Source organism: Aptenodytes forsteri, unplaced genomic scaffold, assembly GCF_000699145.1.
Source record: "Aptenodytes forsteri isolate BGI_AS27 unplaced genomic scaffold, ASM69914v1 Scaffold199, whole genome shotgun sequence".
NCBI classification, from domain to species: Eukaryota; Metazoa; Chordata; class Aves; order Sphenisciformes; family Spheniscidae; genus Aptenodytes; species Aptenodytes forsteri.
The window spans coordinates 245,277-268,257 of record NW_008795921.1 but is presented as its reverse complement, the minus strand read 5'-3'; the positions used below and the strand labels follow the sequence as shown (position 1 = coordinate 268,257).

At 37.3% G+C, this 22,981-nt stretch overlaps 1 protein-coding gene across 3 annotated transcripts in view; it reads left to right on the top strand.

Moving 5' to 3' along the window:
- Positions 1-22,981, top strand: part of ZC3H13 (zinc finger CCCH-type containing 13) — a 42,137-nt gene that overhangs the window by 10,349 nt on the left and 8,807 nt on the right. For 2 of the 3 annotated variants that reach the window (XM_009284896.2, XM_009284897.2), the window contains exons 4-15: positions 2,556-2,664; positions 4,906-5,045; positions 5,835-5,995; positions 7,316-7,513; positions 8,908-9,081; positions 9,868-10,178; positions 11,241-11,705; positions 12,707-12,889; positions 15,996-16,539; positions 17,638-17,741; positions 18,158-19,177; positions 20,253-20,762. In XM_009284896.2, the coding sequence (XP_009283171.1) occupies positions 2,556-2,664; positions 4,906-5,045; positions 5,835-5,995; positions 7,316-7,513; positions 8,908-9,081; positions 9,868-10,178; positions 11,241-11,705; positions 12,707-12,889; positions 15,996-16,539; positions 17,638-17,741; positions 18,158-19,177; positions 20,253-20,762 (3,919 nt within the window). The remainder of the gene's footprint in view (positions 1-2,555; positions 2,665-4,905; positions 5,046-5,834; positions 5,996-7,315; positions 7,514-8,907; positions 9,082-9,867; positions 10,179-11,240; positions 11,706-12,706; positions 12,890-15,995; positions 16,540-17,637; positions 17,742-18,157; positions 19,178-20,252; positions 20,763-22,981) is intronic. The other variant, XM_009284899.2, reaches the window with a different exon arrangement.

Genomic DNA, 22,981 nt, shown 5'->3' with positions numbered 1-22,981 from the left:
TTAAATGTGTTGTAAGTGGAACAAGTACAATAAAGGGAGTATGTTGAAGACTTTTCGATGAGAAAATTCAAATATGTGTTCTAAACCATCATAACTTAAATTCTTGATTTATGTGCCCCAGGAAAAGATACTCAATTTCTTAACTGAGACTTGTTTTTCAAGATGCGATGTTACCAGAATCTTTTTTCCTGACAACTAAACTGAAGTCACTTAGTGTATGAACGGGCTCGGATCAAGTTGTCCTGACTTGTAAAATAGCATGCTTGCATAAAAATTGTCTATTCCCTTCCCCTATATTCAGTAATTCAATACAATTCCTTTCATAGATGTTTTTGTTCTCAGTTCTACTGTAGAAGTATGATTGTGCCACTACTGAATCTCTCCACTGAAAGGAGAAAATACAGGCTGTTTCAAGATACTTGTGTTTGGTTGTAAGTTTGGAGATGTAGGCGAGATATATACAGGCTGTGTAGTATTTTTAACATGGGTTATTAAACTGGTCTTGAAGCATTCTGACTTACCTGCATGTTCTCTGCTGACAACTTGGGGAATTGGCTTTAGAATTTTTTTAAAATCAGTATATAGAGGATGTCCTAACATGCGTATTTCAGTTTGCTAGTAACAAATAGTCTTGAATTAATATAAACTATTATTTGTGTTTAAGAAATTATGTTTATTGTTTGTTTATATTGTAGGAATTAGTTGGAGTATATAGCAGAAGTACACAGTTTAATAGAACAGATGCAGCCTTCAAGGAAGGCAGTCTAGAAAAATTGAGATACTCTAAGAAAAAAAGAATGGTTGCAGGAGAGGCTTGTTGATAAAGTTACAGGTTTTCAGATCTCATAATTTTCTTTTAAAGTAAATTGCTTTGGAGCATAGTACCATTCTTGCTCTTAGACTGAAATGTCTTTAGTACCTGTTGTGATGATGGTTTAGTTGATGTAGGCTTGTCTGCAGTTGATGTCAGCAACCAACATCACTTGATAGGTTAGGGTCTTGTGCATCGTTTTAGAGATCCTGTCATGAAATGGAGAAAAACCTTTTTTTCCTTATTCTACAAGCTGCTTTAAATTAAACATGACACAAATTAGTTCTTCAATATGAAGTTCCTTCATGTTATGTAGTGACTGGTCAGTCTTTTCCAAACCTTCTAAGGCTTTGAATATGATATACTGAATGCATCAAGACGAGAGGCTTGAAGATAACTGTGCATTGAAGCTTCTGGTTTAGCTCACTAGGTAAAATAAATGCAGTACTTGTTCTGTCATCGTTTATGTCATTAAACTAGAGATAAGATTTTCACATTGTTAGTGAATAAAAAGGAATAGTTGACTTTTACTCACTTGGAAGTGACTATCCACACTTGGGAGTGACTAGCCACAATGTTATATTATTTCCTTACTGTGTTTCTAAGGTAATGTTAAGGGTTTAAATTAAGTCAAGATCTAAGTCTTAATAAGGAATAGCTAGTGAAATTCTCAGGCATCTCCTTTTCTTGGCATAAAAACAAAAGTTCCTACATACCAACACTGAAGAATCCCCAAAAGACAAAAGAAGGCACTATGAGAGGTGAGAACAAAAGGGATATGGGACAGACTTTCATTATTTGCTCTTTCTGGTTTTCTACTTAATAAATTAACCTGAGATACTTGTAAGCTTGAATGTTCTTTTTTTGCAAATAGTGAAAAAACTTTGTCCTGTACTCCACTTGAGCCCAGGTAGATTATTTAGAGAATGTCAATTCAGCAGAGGCAGTGATGCAACTGCGCAGCTTTACTACTGGAATTTAGCAGGGGGAGAAGAGCAGCACAGGTTCAGTTGCCTTTTGAAATTATCTTCTTTCCTGTGAGAATAGTCTCTGGCTTCCTTAGGTTGTCCACAGGACTATCTGCCACATGCAAAATGGGTGCTACTGCAATAGTTAGACTTGTTTGATAACTTGGGGCCAGTGAAAGTTCAAATATAAAGCTATCAACAAAACTTGATTCCAGTGTGTTGCTTTAGACTTTTTCCCCCTTCTTTCTGCCAGCCAAGGGTCTCTGTTTTTTTTATTTTATCATCTCCCACACACACACGCTTCATCCTCTGGAGAGTTAAATGGTTCAGCTTCTGAGGCTCATCTGCCTTGCATATAAATATTCTTATTTACAGCTGAGAAATCTTACTCAAGCTGTTAAAATTATACTCTTTAAATGTTCATTGAACTTCTGGTCTTAAGAACCTGATCTGTTCTTTCGGTTCCTGTTTTAAACTTTATTCTCTGATACATGCTTGAATCTTGCTCTGCCTTTAAACCTTCTTATTTTATGAATCCTTTCTTCTCTTTTCCCCATCTGCTATTTGCATACTGATTATATGAAATTGCATTAGAACATGTTGCCTGTGGAGTCTCTGCTTATTTAAGAAGGTATTTGTTCAACAGGCTAAAGGGGAAAATGCTTTTTGTACGATAAAAAAAACCCAGCCAAAATACCATGTAAAATATACCTGCTTCTTCAGGCTTCTTTTAAAATTAAGTTGTTTACTCTAATGCGGCATTTTTCCCTTTATAGAAAGAGTCTTCACGAGGAAGACATAGAGAAAAGGAGGATATCAAAATTACAAAGGAGAGAACACCAGAAAGTGAAGAGGAAAATGGGGATTGGGAAACAAATAGAGAAGGTAAGTATAATTAAACTGATGGTCCCCCTACAGCTCAAAGAATTGCAACGTTACTGGGCTGTATGTAAAGCAGAATACTTTTATGCAGTAGCCATTAATGTTTATTTTTGGAGGAGAGCAAAGAAGCAATCTGAGTTAGACTGCTACAACAGTAAAACCAACTTATTTTAAAAACACATGCTTTTTTTTTTTTTTTTTCCTTTTTTCTGTTTTGACGACTCGGACAACAAGGAACTTGGCCATAGGCTACTTCACGGCAGAACCTTTCACATTTAGATTGCTAGTTGAATCCAAGTTAAATTCAAAGTAATTTTGAACCTGGTCAGTTTGAGGAGACAGCATAATTCCTTTGAATTCAAAAGTCAGCAGGTTTTTGTTGCATAATTCGTAATGGTGTGAACTGTCTCATTAACAAGGGCTCCATTAGAATCAGTATAACAACAGCTGAAGGTAGCAATCGGTGAACTATTTATATTCTGAAAACACTCGAAGAGTGCTAAGTGTCTTGCATTACCTTCTGTAGTCGTTTTTGTTTGGGTGGGGTTTGGGGTTTTTTTTTTTAATGGTTAAAAGGTGATTTCGTTGTCCTTGTTGATAATACTTGTCCGTTTAATATGTGGACAGTTGAGGAAAAGACTCTTTGTTTTCTCCTCTGTCTCCTGAGTTTCACTTTTGTTAGACACCAAGTTCACCTAACAGTGAAATTATAGCAGCTTCTAATGAACTGTGGTGTTCATGTAGTTTTGTAAGTGTCAGTGTTTCAGAAGTAGTTACAGTATTGCAAGAGAAGATGGGAATCCTGATCCATTCTGAGTGAATTCAGATTATAACGAATGTATTTGCAATAAAGTATATTACAAGTTGTTTGTGGGATGGAGCTCCTCTGTAAATTTCATTAAGTAGGTAGCTTTTCTATAGTATATGCTGTAAGTGCTGCAAATATTGTTTTGCTGTGTCTTAAGCATAATACATGAATAGAAAAGTAGCCATAATATATTTTCACTCCTTTCTAAATTTTGTTTTTGGCATGATTTAAGAAACATTGACCTATGACATGTATGCATGGAAATAGAATCTAAGTCAAAAAAGCTTGGAACATAAAAACCTCAAGTTCTATATAAATTTATAGTATGAATGTCTTAAGTCTTAGACACTGAGGCTTTCAGCTTGAGAATGATTATTTTTTCAAAATAGTGTTGATCATAGTTATGTGGATGAAGTAGAATTACTGTCTGTTAAGTTCTAGTGAGTGCTATATAAGCAGACAGATGGACTGGGAAAGAACCTATACTGTTAGGAACTGCACCTCACTATAAGCTGTTCCCATGCATTCATGACACATGAAGGGAATTTGTAGACTGAGTGTAGTTATTGCAAAACCTTTTATATAGTTCCTGTGTGTAGCAAGGGGAGTGAAAGCTAATGACTTTTTAATGAAGTTATCTTTTCTCTGACAGTTATTTTCCTAAGTGCTTTTTGAGCATTAGACTTAAATAGCCATAAACAAAATAAGAAATGTAAACAGAGTGAGTAAAACTGCTTTAATTTTCAGTAAGATTTCAGTTGCAAGGCTTGAAGCATATGTTATTAACTAGCCATGACTTAACAGAAAAGTGAGAGAAATAGCACCTTTTCTGATGTGAAAACCAAAGAGTAATAATGCTTTAAAAATCAGAAATAAACTCTTGAAGTGTGCATTTATCCAGTGAAAGAGGTCATACAGACCTCTTCTTTTACTTTAAAATCAATTTGTAGATGTAATTAAATAAGTGTATCAATTGATTTGTGGGATACTCTATTAAACAAAATCCTCAAGTGTCATGCATCACTATTTAAATCCGTTTCATGTGAGATTTCCCAATTAAGTAATGCTCTATATATTTTTTGTCTTTCTGAAGACACACTCTTAATTTTTTTTTTTTGTTATTTAAATATAAATAAATGTTTACTGGGGTTTCCCTTGCTATCTCATCTTAATAATTGATGCAAGTCTCTGAAATAAGTTAAAGGGGTTTTTTTAATGACGTTTAAGAATTTAACTGCAAGTTGTATGGAACTAACTGGCCTTACTTCAGGTTTACACACATAATTGGAGAAGAGATCTGGCTTAGCTTCATTGACCCATTCATGCAGTGCTTAAAAGTCAAGGAAATATTTATGCTTGGCATCCAGTATGCTAAATATTATTATTTATTTCATATGTAATTGTTTACTAATGTATTTACTTTTTTTTAAATAAAGACTCTGATAATGGAGATGTTAATTATGATTATGATCATGAGCTGTCTTTGGAAATGAAGCGCCAAAAGATTCAGAGAGAACTCATGAAGTTGGAACAGGAAAACATGGAGAAACGAGAGGAAATAGTCATTAAAAAAGAGGTTTGTATTACGTAAAAGTGAAATTAAAAAAATAAGCCACTTTATAGGCTTCTAATTGTTTCCTGGAAGACTTGAGCTTCCTGGGCTACAAGTGCACTATTGTGTTACACAGTAGTAAATAACTAGTGCGTGTATAACTTAGTATATGACTTGGATATTACTTATAAGTATCTGGTCAGTCATCCAGCACCATAACCAAGTTTTCTGCTTTATGAAGTTAGCTATTAAATGAGTAGGATTTAATGCATTTTAATGATACAAAACTAGTAAGACCTTTAACAGAGAAGACACGTAGAAGAAAACACAAGGCATTTGCCAAGCTCCTTTTCCAACATGTCTTGTAGTAAATTAGAGTAAAGAGTAAATTAGTAAATTAGAGTAAGAGTAAATTAGAGTGACAGAGGCAAAGTTGTAAGTGTTAGAAACCCTAAAATTTTGGGGAAGATTTAAAAAAAATAAAAATAATTAAAAAACCCCCAGACCTGAAAGGAGGTCTTTCTTTGTCAGACAAACTTGAGTGCTAACTGGGTACGTACTGATTTTAAACTTTGTAATACATTACAAAAACTGTAACTAAGAGTGCATTATCTTCTCTTCCCCCATCCTTTTCCTGTTGTCTTCCTTTTATGGTGTTTGAAAATGATGTAGTTAGTTTATTTGAGGTAGATGTGTACATGATTAAGATCTCAGATGTAGACTGTTACTGAATTTACATTTTGACACATATATCAGCATACAGGTAAGCTTTTGAGCATCAGTACCTTATCAGTTAATATTCTTTTCCTCAAGATTTCTCCAGAGGTGGTTAGATCTAAGTTATCGCCATCGCCATCACCAAGAAAGTCTAGCAAATCTCCAAAACGAAGATCCAGTCCCAAATCATCATCTTCGGCTAGTAAGAAAGAGAAGAAAGCATCTGCTGTATCTTCCCCACTTTTGGATCAGCAGAGGTCAGTATGTAGATGCATCTTGCGAGAAAGTGAGAACACAGAACCACGCTGATTTTTATTACTGGGGTTTTCATAATTAATATGGTTTTTCATTTTCCTTGCTTTCAGGACTTCTGATTATGTAACTTTAGGGGAAGGTCTCTAAATTGTGCACTGTGAATCATCTTATGCAGAAAATTGTTATATGCATGTAGTTGTCAGTTGATTAATTTCATGGTTTACAAGCAGGTCTTTTAGCTTTGAATGTCCAGAGTCTTTGGGAGGTGATAAGGAAATACAAACCATTAAAAAGTGGGAAGCAGTTTTACTTGAGATCTTGCAGCCTGTGAAGTAGCTCCTCTAGACTGAAGTGAAATGTTTAAAATTTGACCAACTGCACATTCTGTTGGTATTGCATATTGCTGTTCAAGAAATAATGTTTGACTTTCAAGGCAGGGAATTTCTCAGAATTCAGGAGGGGAAAAGAAGTGGGGGATGTGTGGGGGAGGGGAAAAAAGTAAGGACAAAGTATGTGAAAATCACAGGAAGTTCAAACTGGGCGCTTTACCACAAAAAGTCAATCTCCAAAACCTGTTTCTAAGTGCTTGATTGCTGCAGGACCTTTTGAGTCACTGTTTGCAGCTTTTAGATAGGAAAGAAATTACTGCAGCAGTGCAAGCAGACACATCTGTATTTGCTAAGCAAAAATCCCCTTTAAAATAGGGACAAAACAATGTTGTTTCTGCTATGAGAATGTACAGCACGGGCTAGTATGCTACTGACATTCAGTATGCAGTGATACCTAGTTTGTAGGGTTTATGTCACTGGTAGTTTATATGGGAAAATATATACTATTTCATATTATGAGATGCATATTCAAAAATACTTGAAGGCTTTATCCTGTGTCAGGTAGTTAACATTAAATCAAAGACGTGAGTTGTTCAAGTCATTTTGTGTATGTGATCAGGATATTGCATTGCAGAGATGGGAGTCTAAACAGAAAAGATACTCTACAGAGGTCTGGTCCTATGATGTGTGCAGTTCATGCAAGAGCATTGAAAACTGGTTCTGTCTCCATGGGAGCAATTCCTATTTTCGTTCACTTGCTTCAGAAATAAAGGTTATAAATGGAAGAGCTCAACGTGAATTTTTACCATCTGCATTCACCCTTCAGTCAAGTACAGTTATTGAATGCTGCTTGCTAATGGAGTGGTGAATCCTATCCTAAAAGCTTCAAGGCCCGTTACGTTATAACTTTCCTGCCAACATCTGAGAAATCATTATTTGAAATAGTTGGCAGTCCTTCATTTCTTCTGCCCTCCCCTGTCAATTTATCTCTAGGAGTTCTAAAAGTAACCAGAGTAAAAAGAAAGGTCCTCGGACCCCTAGTCCTCCTCCTCCGGTACAAGAGGAAACTCCTCTGGCGAAAAAACACAAAGAAAAACATAAAGCGAAAGAACGTTTAGAAGAAAAGGCAAGGGAGGTGAAAGAGAGAGGGCGTGACTTTGAAAGGCACAAGGAGAAAAAAGAGAAGCAGAGGTAAGTTATGTTGCGTTATTAGCTTTTAACATTAATGTAACCTTGCTTTTAAAGTTATCTTTTATAGAACACTGAATAATAAGGGATTTATACCTGCTTGGCCAACAACCTTTTCAGTACTCATTAAATATTTTAAGTGCATTATATAGATGGATTGAGAGACTATAACTAACAGATTGGTAGGTTTTAATTACATAACTTATTGTTTCTGAAAAATGCCCTTTTGAAAGATTCATTACTTTTCAGGAAGTTGGACCTTCACCAATGGAGCAATTCACTTGCCAAAATCTTTATCAAAGTCGTTCACTTGTCCGCTTGCCTGCTCTTCTGAAATCTTAGAGGACTAATATCTTTCTAAATTGGCAGTGGCACGTTTAAACTCTCTCTAATCTTCAGTAGGTTAAAAGTATTTCTGAAATAGTCAGACTGCTGCGATTTTAGAATTACTTCACTTTTGCATATATATATCTCAAATGGTGGACTAATATGACCATTCCTGTTATTTTCTGAAGCATAGGTTTCCATTTAAGTTGAAAAATACATCTGCATTTTTAAGTTCTGTATTCCTTTGATGAAAATAGGGATCATGTTCGTTAAGTGTTTACTTTGTAACTGGCATAGCAAAGACTAAGGAGTGGAAGACCAGTGAATTGTGTATTTTTAATTGATTAAATAAATTACACCATTCTTACTTTAAAGTATATTACTTCCCTCATGCTTGCACACTCCATTACTGGAAGGAGGTCATAAGCAGTAGAAAAGAACATTCTAGGTAGCGCTGAAAGGATCAAGAGAGTACTTGGCTTATTGTTGTACTATAATCAGGTATTGCTGTGGTGACTACAGCCTTTTATTTCAGTGTTGGATTTTTGTCTTTTTTTTCCTAAATAATAAAAATTAAGAAATAATGTCAAATCTTCATGATGTACAGTAAGTGAAATAGTTGAAGGTTCTGACAGATCTCTTTCATTCATTTGCAACTATGATTAGTGTTTGAAAGTGTCTGTGAGCTTGAGACTTCTTAAATAAAGTTCTGACATTACAGAAATTTTTAAATGGGGTAGCAAGATAATTCTCCATTGATAGGAATTCTGTTTCACCGCCACATGAAATATTAGGTAAAATTACAAGAATATATTTTTGGTTTTACCATATTCTAGTTTTGTATTTTACAGTCCAGTGATTAGCAAGAAATTTAGTGCATACCTTGCATTCTTGAGTTTTGCTAGCTTAAGGTAATTTCATATATGAAATTATAGATGGAACAAATGATTCTATAAGATAGTTCTTGATCTTGTAAGCACAGGATCTGTCTTGGAGTTGCTTGTAATTTCTTAGAAATGTACTAATGCCATATTATACCTGTTAAACATGCTGCTGTTTATGATTCCCAGGGATCCCTCTGAAAGCTCCCATAGACAGAAGCGTTCTCCTAGTCCTGCAGATCATTCTGGCAGTAATTCTTCCCCTTCCAGGGAGTATTCGCCACCTGCTGCAAGGCGAAGACAAACGTCCCGAGCTCCAGCCAAGTCAACCACTCACAAACATAACTTCTCACCCTCTCGCAGGTGGGAAGTCAATTGCATGGATTTTATTTCCATGAATAGTTCTAGTTTAGAAACTTCCTCTGTTGGTTTGATGACTTGTTTGTATGTGTCTGTTGTGGGTATGCGTGTGCCTCAAACACTTGAGACACTTTGTATACTTTTTCTTCTTCTATTAGATATGAGTTTTCCCTGTTTGGTGTAAACATTCACGTATGCTAAAATTTTAAGTAGATATGCATATGGGTTTTCAGGATCCAGGCCTAAATTGTTTAAAGATCAATGCTTACAATAAAAAAAAAGAAGCTAAAAGTGCACAAGAAGGAGACACTGATGCTTTCTAAAAAACTGAATGCTGTCGGAAGCAAAAGAAGGAAAATTCCCCTTAGGTAACACTGTGTAAAAGTTATCTGCCTAATTTTACCATGAACTCCAAAAAGCATTTTATATGGAAGAAAACAATTGTTCTTGGTTTGTGGGTGGGGGAGAAGATCATGGTTTTTTTCTGACTCCTCCCTCCCTTCCCCCAGGAAAGCATTCTGGTAGCTGTGTAATATAATTTTGATTGGACAACTTGTTCTTGGATATTAAATAAACTATAACCATTTAAAGATAAGCATACTTTGAAAGGATATCCTTGGTACCCTTGAGGGAAGACTAGTTTGATGTTTTATAGAAACAGCACTTATTTTCAGCAGACAGAGGGTGGAGAATGCACAAATTATTTTAATCACTCTTTTTTGTAGGGTATAGTAAGAACCTTTCAAATCAAGGTATTATATGTGTGCCTATTCTAACTCTTCCTTGCAGGTCTGCTTCCCCATCAGGTCAGCATCATTCTCCCATATCCTCCAGACATCACTCCTCTTCATCACAGTCAGGCTCCTCCGTTCAAAGACATTCTCCTTCCCCACACCGCAAAAGAACTCCTTCTCCATCCTATCAAAGGACAGCTTCCCCGCCTGCAAGGCGATCATCTTCTCCCTATCCCCCACACTCTTCCTCTTCTCCTCAGAGGAAGCGAAGCCCTTCGAGACACCGATCTCCTGGAAGAGAAAAGGGAAGACATGATCGTGATCGGACTTCACAGTCTCATGATAGGCGCCACGAAAGGCGGGATGGTATGAATGAAAAATAGCACTTCAGAATAATTTTTGTTTGGAAATTGCATTTTGAAACTTGATTTTTCAAATTGTGGCATTGTCTGCACCTATCCCAGTGGCTAGGGGTGAAGAAAATACTGGCTGTACTGTCATTCCTGTGCTGGTGGTGCTGTTTTCAGGGACTATGCAATGGGGTATTCCTGATAGGACTGCTTATGTAGGCTCATCTGACTGTAAAATTCCTGTAGGCATCTGTCTAGGTGTTTCTTGTGTAACGCAGTGGTGGTGTCAGTAGGTAAGTGATCTTCTCTTGGTATCAGGCATATACTAGTGGATCAGCTGAGTGACGGCAGGATACCTGTAAGTAACTATTACTCTTTTCTGTGAGGTGCCCAAATGCTAATCCAGTCCTCACTGATTGCTCTGTCTATTGTCTTTTTAATTGACATTGTGAGGTGTGTGCAAAGAAAGCGTCATTCCCTCTGGAAATCTGTAAAGCTGGTTGAGCAATTTGTGATGGGCAAATATGCTGTTTCTCTCAAGAGACAGATTACAAAGAGTACATGTCAGCTTTTTTTTAGACTGGCTGTAAACTTACCTTGCTGTAGCAGTAACATTATAAATACGTAATTTAAAAAAAAAAAAAAAAAAAAGACTTTAGGAGGGCATTGAGGTCTTAAAAGCAAGTGGGTCTAAACATAGCACAAATTTCCTGAAAATATGTATGTGTGGAGGAAAAAAAGGAATCTATGATTGGAGGAGAAGTGATCCTACCTTAAAATTATTGAAGTGTGCTTGCTCCCTAATATGTTTGAAATTTATTTTTATTATACTTATTGTCTATTGAATAGGTAAATATTTGTAAAGTACAGATTCACATTCACAAAAAGATCTTTAAAGTTTACTGAATGCATAGGTAGACACCCAACATGATCTTCTCCTACTTACATATTAATTTTTATTTTCTGTGTGTATGTCAGAAGTATGTTTTGACTGTATTATTTTAGTGTTATTTGTGTGTTAAATTTTTGCTTGCTCTAATTAAGCTAGGTGTATAACATTCTTTTAAACATTTTACAGAAACTAGAGGGAAAAGGGAAAAAGAAAGAGAAACAAGAGATGATCGTGATTATGACCAGGAGCAGAGTACCTCCAGGGATCATAGAGATGACAGAGAGTCTCGTGATGGAAGAGATCGGAGGGAGACAAGAGACAACAGAGATCGGAGGGAGCCAAGGGAATCCAGAGACACTCGAGACTCCAGAGATACGAGGGATTATAGCAGAGATACCAAAGATAGTCGTGATCAGAGAGACTCACGCTCCACACGAGATTCCCATGATTATAGAGACAGAGAGAGTCGCGATGCCCATAAAAAGGATGACCAGTACCAGGAGGACTCGCGCAGCTATGGAAGATCCCATGGCAGAGAGGAGAGCTCTCGTGCTGAAACAAGGAATGACTCCAGAAGTGACTCCAGAAATGAGAGCAGAAGTGATAGAACTGGCAGAAGTCGAGGCAGAGGTCCAGAATTATCTGACAAGGGTATTGTGTGATTTTAAAAAATTAATAAGTGTCCCTGTCATTGGAGATTGAATATTGATATTCATACTGTGTTGTTTGATATTTGATATGGAAGTGCTGCCAAACAGTTCATGCTTTTAAAGCTATGTTCTATTCTATTGTCGTTAAATTAGAACAGTCGTTAAATTAGAACAGTTGCTTAAATTTATAGCATTTCTGTGTTCTCCATTCATTAAAGTGGCATAACATTGGTATTCTGCCATCCCATTTTAAAACAAACCTTAACCCTTATACCACTCTATTTAATGTTTCTGCAACCTTAGGTTTTCCCATGGGTTACAAACACAAGTAAGAGGCTGATGCGTAGTGGAAGATTTGTTGGGGGCAGTGTGTCTCAAAGTACGGGGCAGCAGTGTTTTTGTTTTCTCTCAAAAGCAACTGCATGTCTTAGGTACCTGAAAACTGTCTTTCATCTCCCTGCCCCACCCTTCTTGGTTGACCTAAAAAAACCGGGATTTTAACCTTTGGCAGTATTTTTGAAAGCCTGATGCACTTTGTAGAACAACTTCACTTAACACCTTTTAATCATCTATAGTAAATATATTTTGGCTTTCTCAGACTTATTGTGACATTTTCATTAGGAAAATGCCATACAATTTTTACAGGAAAAATTATCTCTACTTTCTCTGCTTATGCCTGCTGTGCGGTCTATAAGTTTACATCCTACTCGGAGCAAATGTGAACTGGCTTTTGGACTGTTATATTCCTAGTCAGGAGACCTCATGCTGTGACCAGGGGATGGCAATTTAGAAAGTCTTGAGTTTGCAGTTTGAAAATAACAACTTTACATTTAAATTGTGAAATTTGAGAGCTGTTGGTTAAATAGAGTTTGACGCTACAATTTCTATTTCCGTGAATAGTTAATTCAGTTTATTAAAAGTTACTACTTTAGTTGGTGTAAAATATCAGTGGATTTCCTTACATGTGGAAACTCATCTTTTATATTGATACGTCTCTGTTAGGAAGTCGGGGGACTAGAGGATCCCAGGTTGATGGTCACAGCAGTAGTGGAAACTACCATGACAGCTGGGAATCAAGGAGTAGCTACCCTGATCGGGATCGCTATGATAGTCGAGAACAAGCAAGGGATTCCTCCTTTGAAAGAAGACATGGTGAACGGGACAGGCGTGACAACAGAGAAAGAGGTATTTTGATGTAGATTTTTACACATACATATGTACTCAAATGTGAATGTATGTTTCTCGCTCCCTCCTTTTTTTTTTTCCTTGTTCCACCCCTGTAACACTAATTCATAAATAACTCATTTGACACGGCACACTGACACTAGTCCTATCCTTGATGTAAGTTAACTTCTGTAGTAAGATCTCTCATTGGCAGTGTATGCATGAATGCTATGCCCTTTCCCCCTTCTATGGCTAGATTTTGGCACCTTCTGTTATTCATCCAAATAGTCTTTAAACAAACTAAACTTCTTTAAGAGATTTCATTGTACAACTTCAGTGTAAAATGTTTTTTCCTCCTCTTCACCTCCTTCTCCACTTCAAGTACATACACATGTAAGCTTAGAGTCATGGCTGCATTTCATTACTGGTTCTGCTTGTCTGTATAGAAACATAGCACTGTTGCACTGTAAATTACTTGAGTGTGTACTGGGGGAGGCCTGACTACTAGACTGACTGACTTACTGACTATTTACTACTAAAGCAAGTGACAGTTTAAATTTATGATTAATTCAAATATTTATTGCCTGGGGAATTTAATATTGATGAATGCTTTGTTGTGGTCAATAATAATTGGCTAGTAAGTGTTGGTACAGATACCAGTGATCATAGAGTACGCAAGACTGTTCTTTTAGTCATAGTATGCAAGATGTCACACTTGTGCACCTGAAAGAGTACTGTGTTGTCTCTAAGGAACTTAGTACCAACTTTCACTCTGGAAAATATTTGTATTGATCACCAATTAAGATAACAGGAGGAGTCAGGCAAGTGAAAACAGCATGGAAATGAAATGAGGAGCTGTGAAGAATAAATTTTTCCTATCTTGAGTTTTGATTTGGAAGTGGCAGATATGTTCTAGCTGTTGTTTAACTTCAGTTTTTCAGAGATGTTTTGTATGTTACTTTACGAGGTGCTTTTTGGTCCATTGAAATGAATCTATTCTTGCTTGTTCTTGTGACAGGTTCTGCTTTAGATTCTGTCTCATCTTCAAGGCAGGATTTCAACAAACCTAATCTCCAGACTTCCTTTTTCTTGTCAGCTGAAAAATCCTGCAGTCTGAATGTGTCCTGGGGGGTTGGCTTTTGCAGACTAGCTTTCATCTCTTCCACCTCCTCACCCCCAATAAATCCTAGATATATAATGATGTAATTTGTGCTTTTCAGAGTTCTTAATTTATTAAGAAAAACATTTAAAAAAAAAAACAACAGAAAAATTCCCTTAGAAGTAAAAATATGTCGTCACAACAAAATAAATTTTTCTAGAAGGGAAGTTGCTTTGAATGGGTTGTGTTTCCCTTTGGGGGGGAAATGTAAAGAGCTTGAATGGAGATAAGATTTGTTGTTTCCTTCCTTAAAAATTTAGATTGCTTTTTGTAATAGTAAATCCTCCTCAGAGTTACAATTCAAGACATAGTTTACTTAATTAGACCACAGTTTTAACATTTGTCATTCAGAGAAAAATGGTGATAGATTTTTGGTTGGTACTTAGTTCTATGATATGTAAGGAATCTTTTTAGTACAATTGTAAAATGTAAGCTTGCAAATTTGGGCTGTCTTTGTTCAACTAAGGCAAATATATAGGTGTTCCAAACAACCACTGGAACAGCACTTCAAATAATGAAATCACGTAAGAAATGCTGACTATCCACATTTAATTGTCTAATACGCATCAGTATCTTGATTCATCTAAGAGTTTCATGTAGATGTTTTGTCACCAAAACTGACATAACAAACAGGAGTTACAGAACTTCTGTATAAAGTCTAATACTTAGCATGCACAGTAAATCGTATTATAACGTTGTAGGCGCTGTTAAAAGAATGTGAAACCTGTTCATGGACTGATGATTTGCCTTTTTAAAAAAGTAGTGTTACATCCATGGCAGAAATGTCACTCAAGTTTGCTTTTAATTTTACCTGGTAACAGGGGATCATTAAGTCATGGTTACTTCACTCAGAGATGAAAATTGATTAAACTGATGGAAATGCATGTGTTATTGATTTAGTCCTGTTCAAACTCTGCCTGCTCGCCCCTGGTGGACATTGTCTCAATTTACAGTGAAGTGCACTCTCAGCCCCTGAGTAATGGACCGAAAAATACCAACCTCTATTTGCGCCATTTTTTTTCTCTTTTATATAGTGATTTTAATATATATTGTGGAAAAACAGTTTTATTGATTTGTTGTGATTCAAATACTACTAACATCAGCATAGAAATTGTTATAAAGTGGTCAAAATTTATAGAAATATTTAAAAAACCATCCAAAATATAACTAAGAAAATGCAGCTAAGTCAGTGGAGAGTAAATACCATTAGATAAATCAGGTTTCACTGTCCTTCTGGATCAGTCATTTTCTATATAAATTTAGTTTTCTCCATGACTCTAATCTACTCTCTGACCATTGAAAAACTCAGCTTCTAAAACTGTAAGGCTCTGCAGTAAATACGTACGGAAACTTCCAGCAGTTCTGCTTCCTGTATTGCATCCTTGCCTCTCCCTTTCTCATGGATTTGGTTGTGTATTTCTGTGCAGGGATCTCTTCTGTGACGAGACAGGCTACTATTTCTTATTTTGCAGTAACTTTTACTATGTATTATAAATAGTGTGAGTTCTTGTAAAGCCCCTGACTCTTAACAGTTTTAGGAAGTAAAATTTTCGTACAGAAGTATTAACATTACATTTTCATATGTATGTCATTCAGAGCTTTTCAAGACCTTATACCAGATTCTGAATCACTGAGTAATACAATAGTAATAGCTAGGCTGTGAGGCGTATAATTAGCTTTTGAAGCCATTCAGAAAAATCTGGTAGAAAATAAAATTTTTGTAGTAACTTTTGGCTAAAATACAGAAAGCCCGCTCCCTAAATATTGAAAAAATCTTTCAAAATTAGTACTGCTTTTTGTCGTCTTCCCTCCCCAAAGAGAATTTCCAAGTTTCTGCAGGGACTTGCTTTTCATTTAATGCAAACCAATATCTAGATTGTCAAAACAAAAGCTCTTGGGTTTTTCAGTGTAGTGGAAGCGGTGTATGTCCCTTTGGCACTTGGTAATCAAACCTGCCTCTCTTCACAGATCAGAGAGCAAGCTCACCGGTACGACATCAAGGACGAAGCGATGACCTCGAGCGGGATGAAAGAAGAGAAGAGCGAAGGGTAGATCGGTCTGATGATAGGAGAGATGAAAGAGCCCGGGAGAGAGAGCGAGAAAGGGAGAGGGACCGAGAGAGGGAAAGAGAGAGAGACCGGGAAAGAGAGAGGGAGAAGGAAAGAGAGTTGGAACGAGATCGTGCTCGGGAACGGGAGAGGGAGAGAGAGCGGGACAAAGACAGGGACCGTGAGCGTGACCGAGACAGGGACCATGACAGGGAAAGGGAACGAGAGAGGGAGAGGGAGAAGGAGCGAGAGCGAGAGCGGGAGGAACGAGAAAGGGAGCGAGAGCGTGAAAGAGAGCGAGAACGGGAACGAGAAAGGGAGAGAGGTCGGGACAGGGATAAAGAAAGAGACCGCCAGAGAGACTGGGATGACAAAGAAAAAGGAAGGGAAGACCGCAGGGATAAGAGAGAAGATATCCGAGAAGAAAGAAGTTCAAGAGATGTCCATGAGGAAAGAAAATCCAAGTGAGTTGATCTGAATGTTACTTTGGTGGAAAAAAAAGAAAAAAAAAAAGGCAGTCTTTTACTGTTGATTTCAGTAAGTTAGTAAGCAGGGGAGTATCATAAGGGGGAAGATAGCCTGTTTATGCAGAGGCCCCGTCTTGAGCCATGTCTCCCCTGCATCTGTGTGGCACATACTGGTGGCCCCAAAATCAGTACTATGCTAGTGAAGTTAATCTGATGCTTCGTTAGTGCAGAATCATGGAATTACTCAGGAACTAACAATTGAATCAGACCACGTAATTTTCCCTTCTATTTTCCCTTCTAAGGGTACTTGTGTGGCCTTGTCTTTAATAATGCAGGCATTCTTGGAAGCATAATAGCGGGCTGTGGTACCTTTTGAAGCCTGGCAAGTCAGATAGCAGCTAGCTAGGTCAGGGTTCGTGACTTTGTTCGTTAAATTTCTGTGGAACATACATTACCCTTTGCACTACTAAATTTTCAATACCAGAAGGCTACCGTTGAAGGCATGAACAATTATCCCGAGTAAGGGTGTGGTGCTTCCTTTAAGTGTGTAGCACTGATTTTTTTTTTTTCTTTCATTTAGTACAATAAAATTCTCATTGTTCCATCAATAATAAGCAAAACAGTGTTGTCCTGAATGGCTGCTTTGCTTGGAAGTAATTAGTAGCTTTTGTGTGAGAGAATTGTGGACTCCTATAAATCATCTAGTACGGGCTCTCCCCCATCCCACTGGGGTAGAAGCGAGCAAACGTCTAGGTGGGGGCTTAGCTGCCAGCTGGGGTCAACCCACTGCAAGGATCATTGCCACAGGAAAAAACCGATCTTAATAGTCTTTCATAACTTTTTGCCAAAAAGATAGTTGTCTTAAGTGTTAGAGTTTTAGTTTAAGGTATCTTACAGTATGATCAGAAAACTGGTCATACTTGAAGTTTCGGAGTAACAACTTAGAAAACTACAAAGCTTCCTGGCATCCTTAGATGTGTTGTTTTCTCTATGAAATGCTTAGACTTCAGGGATTGTACTGATGATAAACTCTGTTCTTAAATGTTTTCATTAAAGAATCCTGAAGAAATTTGACTGTACATGTTTGTTCTGCAGGAAGCGTCACAGAAATGAAAGCAGTCCAAGTCCTCGTCAGTCACCCAAACGTCGCCGTGAGCATTCTCCTGATAGTGATGCTTACAACAGTGGAGATGATAAAAGTAAGTAGGAGTTGGCTATCTCTGCAGCAGGATCTGACCTACCCTCTGCCTATAGAAAATAACTTGCAAACTTAAATAGAAAAAACATGGGGCAAGCTTTTATAAGTGTCCTCCTCCCCTTATTTTTATAAGCAACACCATTTTTCTTAATCTATGTGTTTGTCATTTTTGTCTTCATTTTGTCACTATATGTTACGTCTGCTGGGTGACAGTGGCTTCCACTGTTGTTTAAGATGCATGTTTACCAAAATGGAAATAGTCTGTTGCTGCTGCAGCAGTAGAAAAACTTAAGAAATGTAACTGAAATAATGGATTATTTGTTTTGACTGACACTTTTTGGCATGCACAAGATAACCAAATGTTCACCTGTTCTCCTTCCTAAACAATACAAGTACATCCTTTTTCCCATTTTGTAGATGAAAAGCACAGACTTCTGAGCCAGGTTGTGCGGCCACAGGAATCCCGGTCACTGAGCCCCTCTCATGTTACAGAAGAGCGGCAGAGTCGCTGGAAAGAAGAAGAGCGAAAATTGGACAGAAAGGAAAGTTCACGGCGTTACGAAGAACCAGAGTTTAAAGAGAGGGTTTCTTCAGCAGATAAGCAAAGAGAGCAACCAGATGCTTCAGAAAGCTCCCGGTCCAGGGTTCAGGAAAATCTTGGACGCCGTCCCTCTGAAGAAAGAGATGCTTCTGATAGAATGCATGATGACAGCAAGAAGAAGTCTAAAGTACAGAAAAAGGCCACAAAGAAGAAGAAAGATGACGACAGTGGGGTGGAAAGGTACGCTAATGAATCAACGACTGAGGAAAGCCAGGTCTTTTCACCCAAGAAAGGTCAAAAAAAGAAAAATGTAGAGAAAAAGCGGAAGAGGTCCAAGGGTGATTCTGAAGTTTCTGATGAAGAAATTGTTCCACATCATAAAAAGAAGAAAGGCCCAAGAACCCCCCCGGTAACAAAAGAAGAATTGGTTGAAGCACCACCTGAGAAAGCTGTGGCAGAAATCCCCCCAAAAAGAGAAGATACAACATTTAGTGACTGGTCAGATGAAGATGTTCCTGAACGTGGTGACATTGTTGTTCCAGAAAGAAGCACTGAGGACTCCCATAGAAAAAGTCACAGGACAAGGGGCGAAAAGGTGGAAGTCCCTCATGTTACTATAGACGATGGACCACACCGTAAACCTGTGGATCAGAAGCGCAGCAGCAGCCTTGGTAGCAATCGGAGCCATGCCTCAAGCAGACTTAGATCCCCTTCCAATGAGTCAGCTCATCGCAGTGGAGATGACCAGACTGGACGGAAAAGGATCCTGCACAGTAGCTCTAGAGACAGGGATAGAGACAGGGACAGAGAGAAGAAAAGCTTAGAAATCACTGGGGAACGGAAGTCCAGAATTGATCAGTTGAAACGAGGGGAACCCAGTCGCAGCACGTCTTCAGGTAATAAGATACATTTTAGTGAGACTGACCTATCATTCCATATAAAAGTGCGAAGGTACAAATCCCAAATCATTCTTGCATGGCTGTGTACTCTTTTCCTTTGTAATTAGTGTGAAGGGAGAGGGAGGTGCTCTCTGCCATTCACTGTAACACTAGAGTAAATTAAGATTCCTGCAAGTGTTACCGCATTTGAAAAGCTGATCCTCAGTGGGCAGGATTACCACTTTGTTTACACCAAAATATTCAGTCAGATTCAGTTCATGCTGCCTGGGGAATAAAGTAATTTGTAGGACAAAAAAAACTCGTAGGAAGAGAAAATGCTTGTGCTAACAGAACATTGAGGTAGTTTTATCACCTAAATAACATTCTTAAATTCATTATTAACATTCATTTTAATAGGGAAATTCTGAAATCTATGCAAAATGAAAATGTCTGTTCTCTCTGGGAGAGAGATCCATTATCATCTCAGGAGCTATTTTCACTGTGGTAAATCTGTCGTGGTTCCTGTTAGGCATACTTCTAATGCATGTGGAAATCATCTTTGTTGCAAATCAAAAGAATCACAATTGACTTGTTTTATTTATGTAGTTCCTGTAAAAAAAGGGTAAAATGTTTTTAAAATTTAAATCGCATCAGTAGGAAAATGTCTTCCTAAAGCACTTTGGCTCTCTGTTCTCCTCATGGTTACATGTCTGAAATTATTTTTCTGAATTTATCATTTGCTAGCTAAGGCATTCCTAGCTTTTAGAAGACATGTTTTGAAAATTTTGAATTTTGAGATGATTCTTTCCCCCCACCCCCCTTGCCTAAATTTCTGAGTTAAAATGATGTACCTTTAGTTTGGCTTCTGTCATAGTAGAAAATAGCCACTAAAAATTTTTTTGGGAGTGGGAGAAATGCCTTATGTTTTTAAGTCAGGTTAAATCTATATGCAATCTGAAGGCATTATTAATTTGAAGGTGATGCTTTTGAGAAGTACATTTTCATACCTGAATCTTTAAAATGCTTTGGTCTAGTAAAAGGGTATTACGTTTACATGCTGTAGTTACGCATATGTTTAAAATATTTTATTCAGATCGTCAAGATTCAAGAAGCCACAGTTCAAGAAGAAGTTCTCCCGAATCAGATCGTCAGGTCCATTCCAGATCTGGGTCCTTTGATAGCAGGGAAAGGCTTCAGGAGCGAGATCGACATGAACATGATCGAGAACGAGAGAGAGACAGGAGAGAGGGAAGACAGAGAGACTGGGACCGAGATGTTGACAAAGACTGGCCGAGGAGCAGGGAACGAGAGAGACTCAGAGAGCGAGAGAGGGAGAGGGAGAAAAGACGGGAACTGGACAGAGAGAGAGACAGACAACTACCTGATACTGCTGAAAGAGAGAGAGACAGAACTCTTGACATCTCCTCTCAAAAAGAATCAACAAAACACAGTGAAGCAAAACTGGACAGAGATCACGAAAAGGAATTCGATGGTGTTTGTCGGGATTCAGTGGCTTCAGAGAAGGAAAGACCAGACAAAGATTTAGGACCTTTACAAGGTTTTGAAGACGGAAATGAGGCCGAAAAGGTAGAGAGTTTAGAAGGTGAGATATTCTGGGAAAGAACCTGGACTGTCAAATATTTTATTCTTTCCCTTTTAGTATAGTGCTGAACTGAACTATATTAGAATAATTTTCTACTGAAAGGCATATTGGCTCCATCTTCTCTATTGTGGAAGCAGACACAATAAGAGGGAATTCTGATGAGCATCATCTTAGTGTTAATTGTGTTAGTGTTATTTGTTAATTTCTAAAGAAGTCTTGAGGCAAAGAAACATAAATTATCTGAGGTATAATTTCGTCAAGGTGTAACGTTTCTGAATAGGTAGTTTGCTAAAGAATAACACCAACATTTGATCACCTTTTTATATCATTATAAGATCTATTTCTTAGTTTGGAAGTGACAGGTAATGAGTGAAAAAAAAAATGTTGACTTGGAGCTGTTCTTTGGGGTTTTTTCCTGCAGAGCCCAATTATCGTAGAAATGATTGTCTGATTAGTAGGTGAAACATATGTATGGCTTGGCACAACAGTCCAAAAATGGCTTTCCTGAGTACTTATAACCTATATCAACAATGTAAAAGAAGCAAGAGTCTAAATCCAGAGTAACTGGTGTACGTTACGGTTATGTTCAGTAAGTTGGGTTTTTTTGGTGATTGCAGGAGTTTTCCTCTCTAAAATCTGAGAGGAAAAAAGGCATTGTAGGATTTGGAATTTTTGGATGTTTGGGATGGTAAGGCCTGAAGTCCGTAGTCTTCAGAAGCAGAAAAAGAAACGAATGAATTAAGCTTTTGTAGTTTTACACAAGATAACAGGACATTGTCTCATCATATTTGCATTCTTAATGAGAATTATCTGTAGTGTTCGTTGTTAATTTGGGCAGTTAAATCAAATGTTGTCTGGAGAGGATGATGAGGAATATTTATTACTTATTATATCTCCTACCTGATTACTTGCAAAGTGGTCATTAGGGTTGACTGGTACAATTGAGAAAAGTCCTTTTAAGGAGATTACCTGTGGACTGGAAGCACTTGTCAAAGATAGTATTTGGAGTGAGCATGGGAGAGTCTGCTCTGTCGTCCTGTAACGGACAGAATTCAGCGATTTTTAAGCTAGAGGAAGGAATGGTGCAATAAACCTGAGAGTACAATGTGGCAACTTCAGAAAAGAGTTGGTGAAAGGCTATTCTTAGGTACGTTATCTGTTTCCAAGAGGGCACCTGTAACTTAAACAGGTTGTGGATGTTAAATTTGTTCTTAGGTCTAGCCTTTCAGCAGACTTCTTGTAAGTGTTTTAATGTGTATTCTTTTGTATATTTTTTAAAGGTTGTGTTCTAAATTCTCTGAAAATTATCATCTGTAGGAAGTTATGGTATGTTTAGGATTTTTTTTTAGAAAAATAAATGTCTTTTGTAAAATATTAGATGGCATTCCATTTTATTAGAGCATACTATATATAGCATGTTTATGATTTTCTAAGGTTTAGTGTACTTTATTGTCTTTCATTACTTTATAACTCCTGTTTACATTGTTCCTTTTTGCTGACTAGTGTGTCATGTTTTTAATGCAGAATTAATATAAAAGTACATTTCTGGAAAAAAGCAATAAAGGTAGTGATCGGATTTTAATCTAGAAATGATCAAACTGATTTGAAATTCAAAATTGAGCAAGTAATTTTTTTTAATCATGTATTGAGAACAATGGATTATTGTTTTTAATTCTTAATACAGTAGGTTTTTAATGGTTCATCTGTGCTGTTCAAGCACATAGTTATGGTGAGCTAGTGTATCTGGTAGACCAGTATGGAGGCAGAAGATGGATCATACAGGCAGTGAATATTCAAAATTGTAAGACACAAAATGAAATCTAGTACAGATCGCCTTATTTTCCTTTTAAAAAGGAAAAACTTTTTAGAAAACTAAATACAATTTCCAAATCTGATGATGTTAAGGAGGTATCTGGTATTTACTTGGACAAATTACTGTAGTATATTGTCTAACAAAATGTGTGAGGGTATAATTACTAAATTATTGTAATGTCTTGAACCTTAATGTCTTTGCCCTAGGAGTGGGCTTAAATAATGCCCAAGATGCTATATGCTTCCTCCAAAGCACTGCTGGGTGGTCTGAGTAGTTAATTTCCACTCTGCTAGCATGTCTTTTAGTTGCTTTTTCCATGCTGATTTTTAGGTTAGTTGAGGTGATTTCCAACCTGCCCGCCCCCCCCCCCCCCCCCTCTCTAATGTAAACACACAAAAAAAAAAAA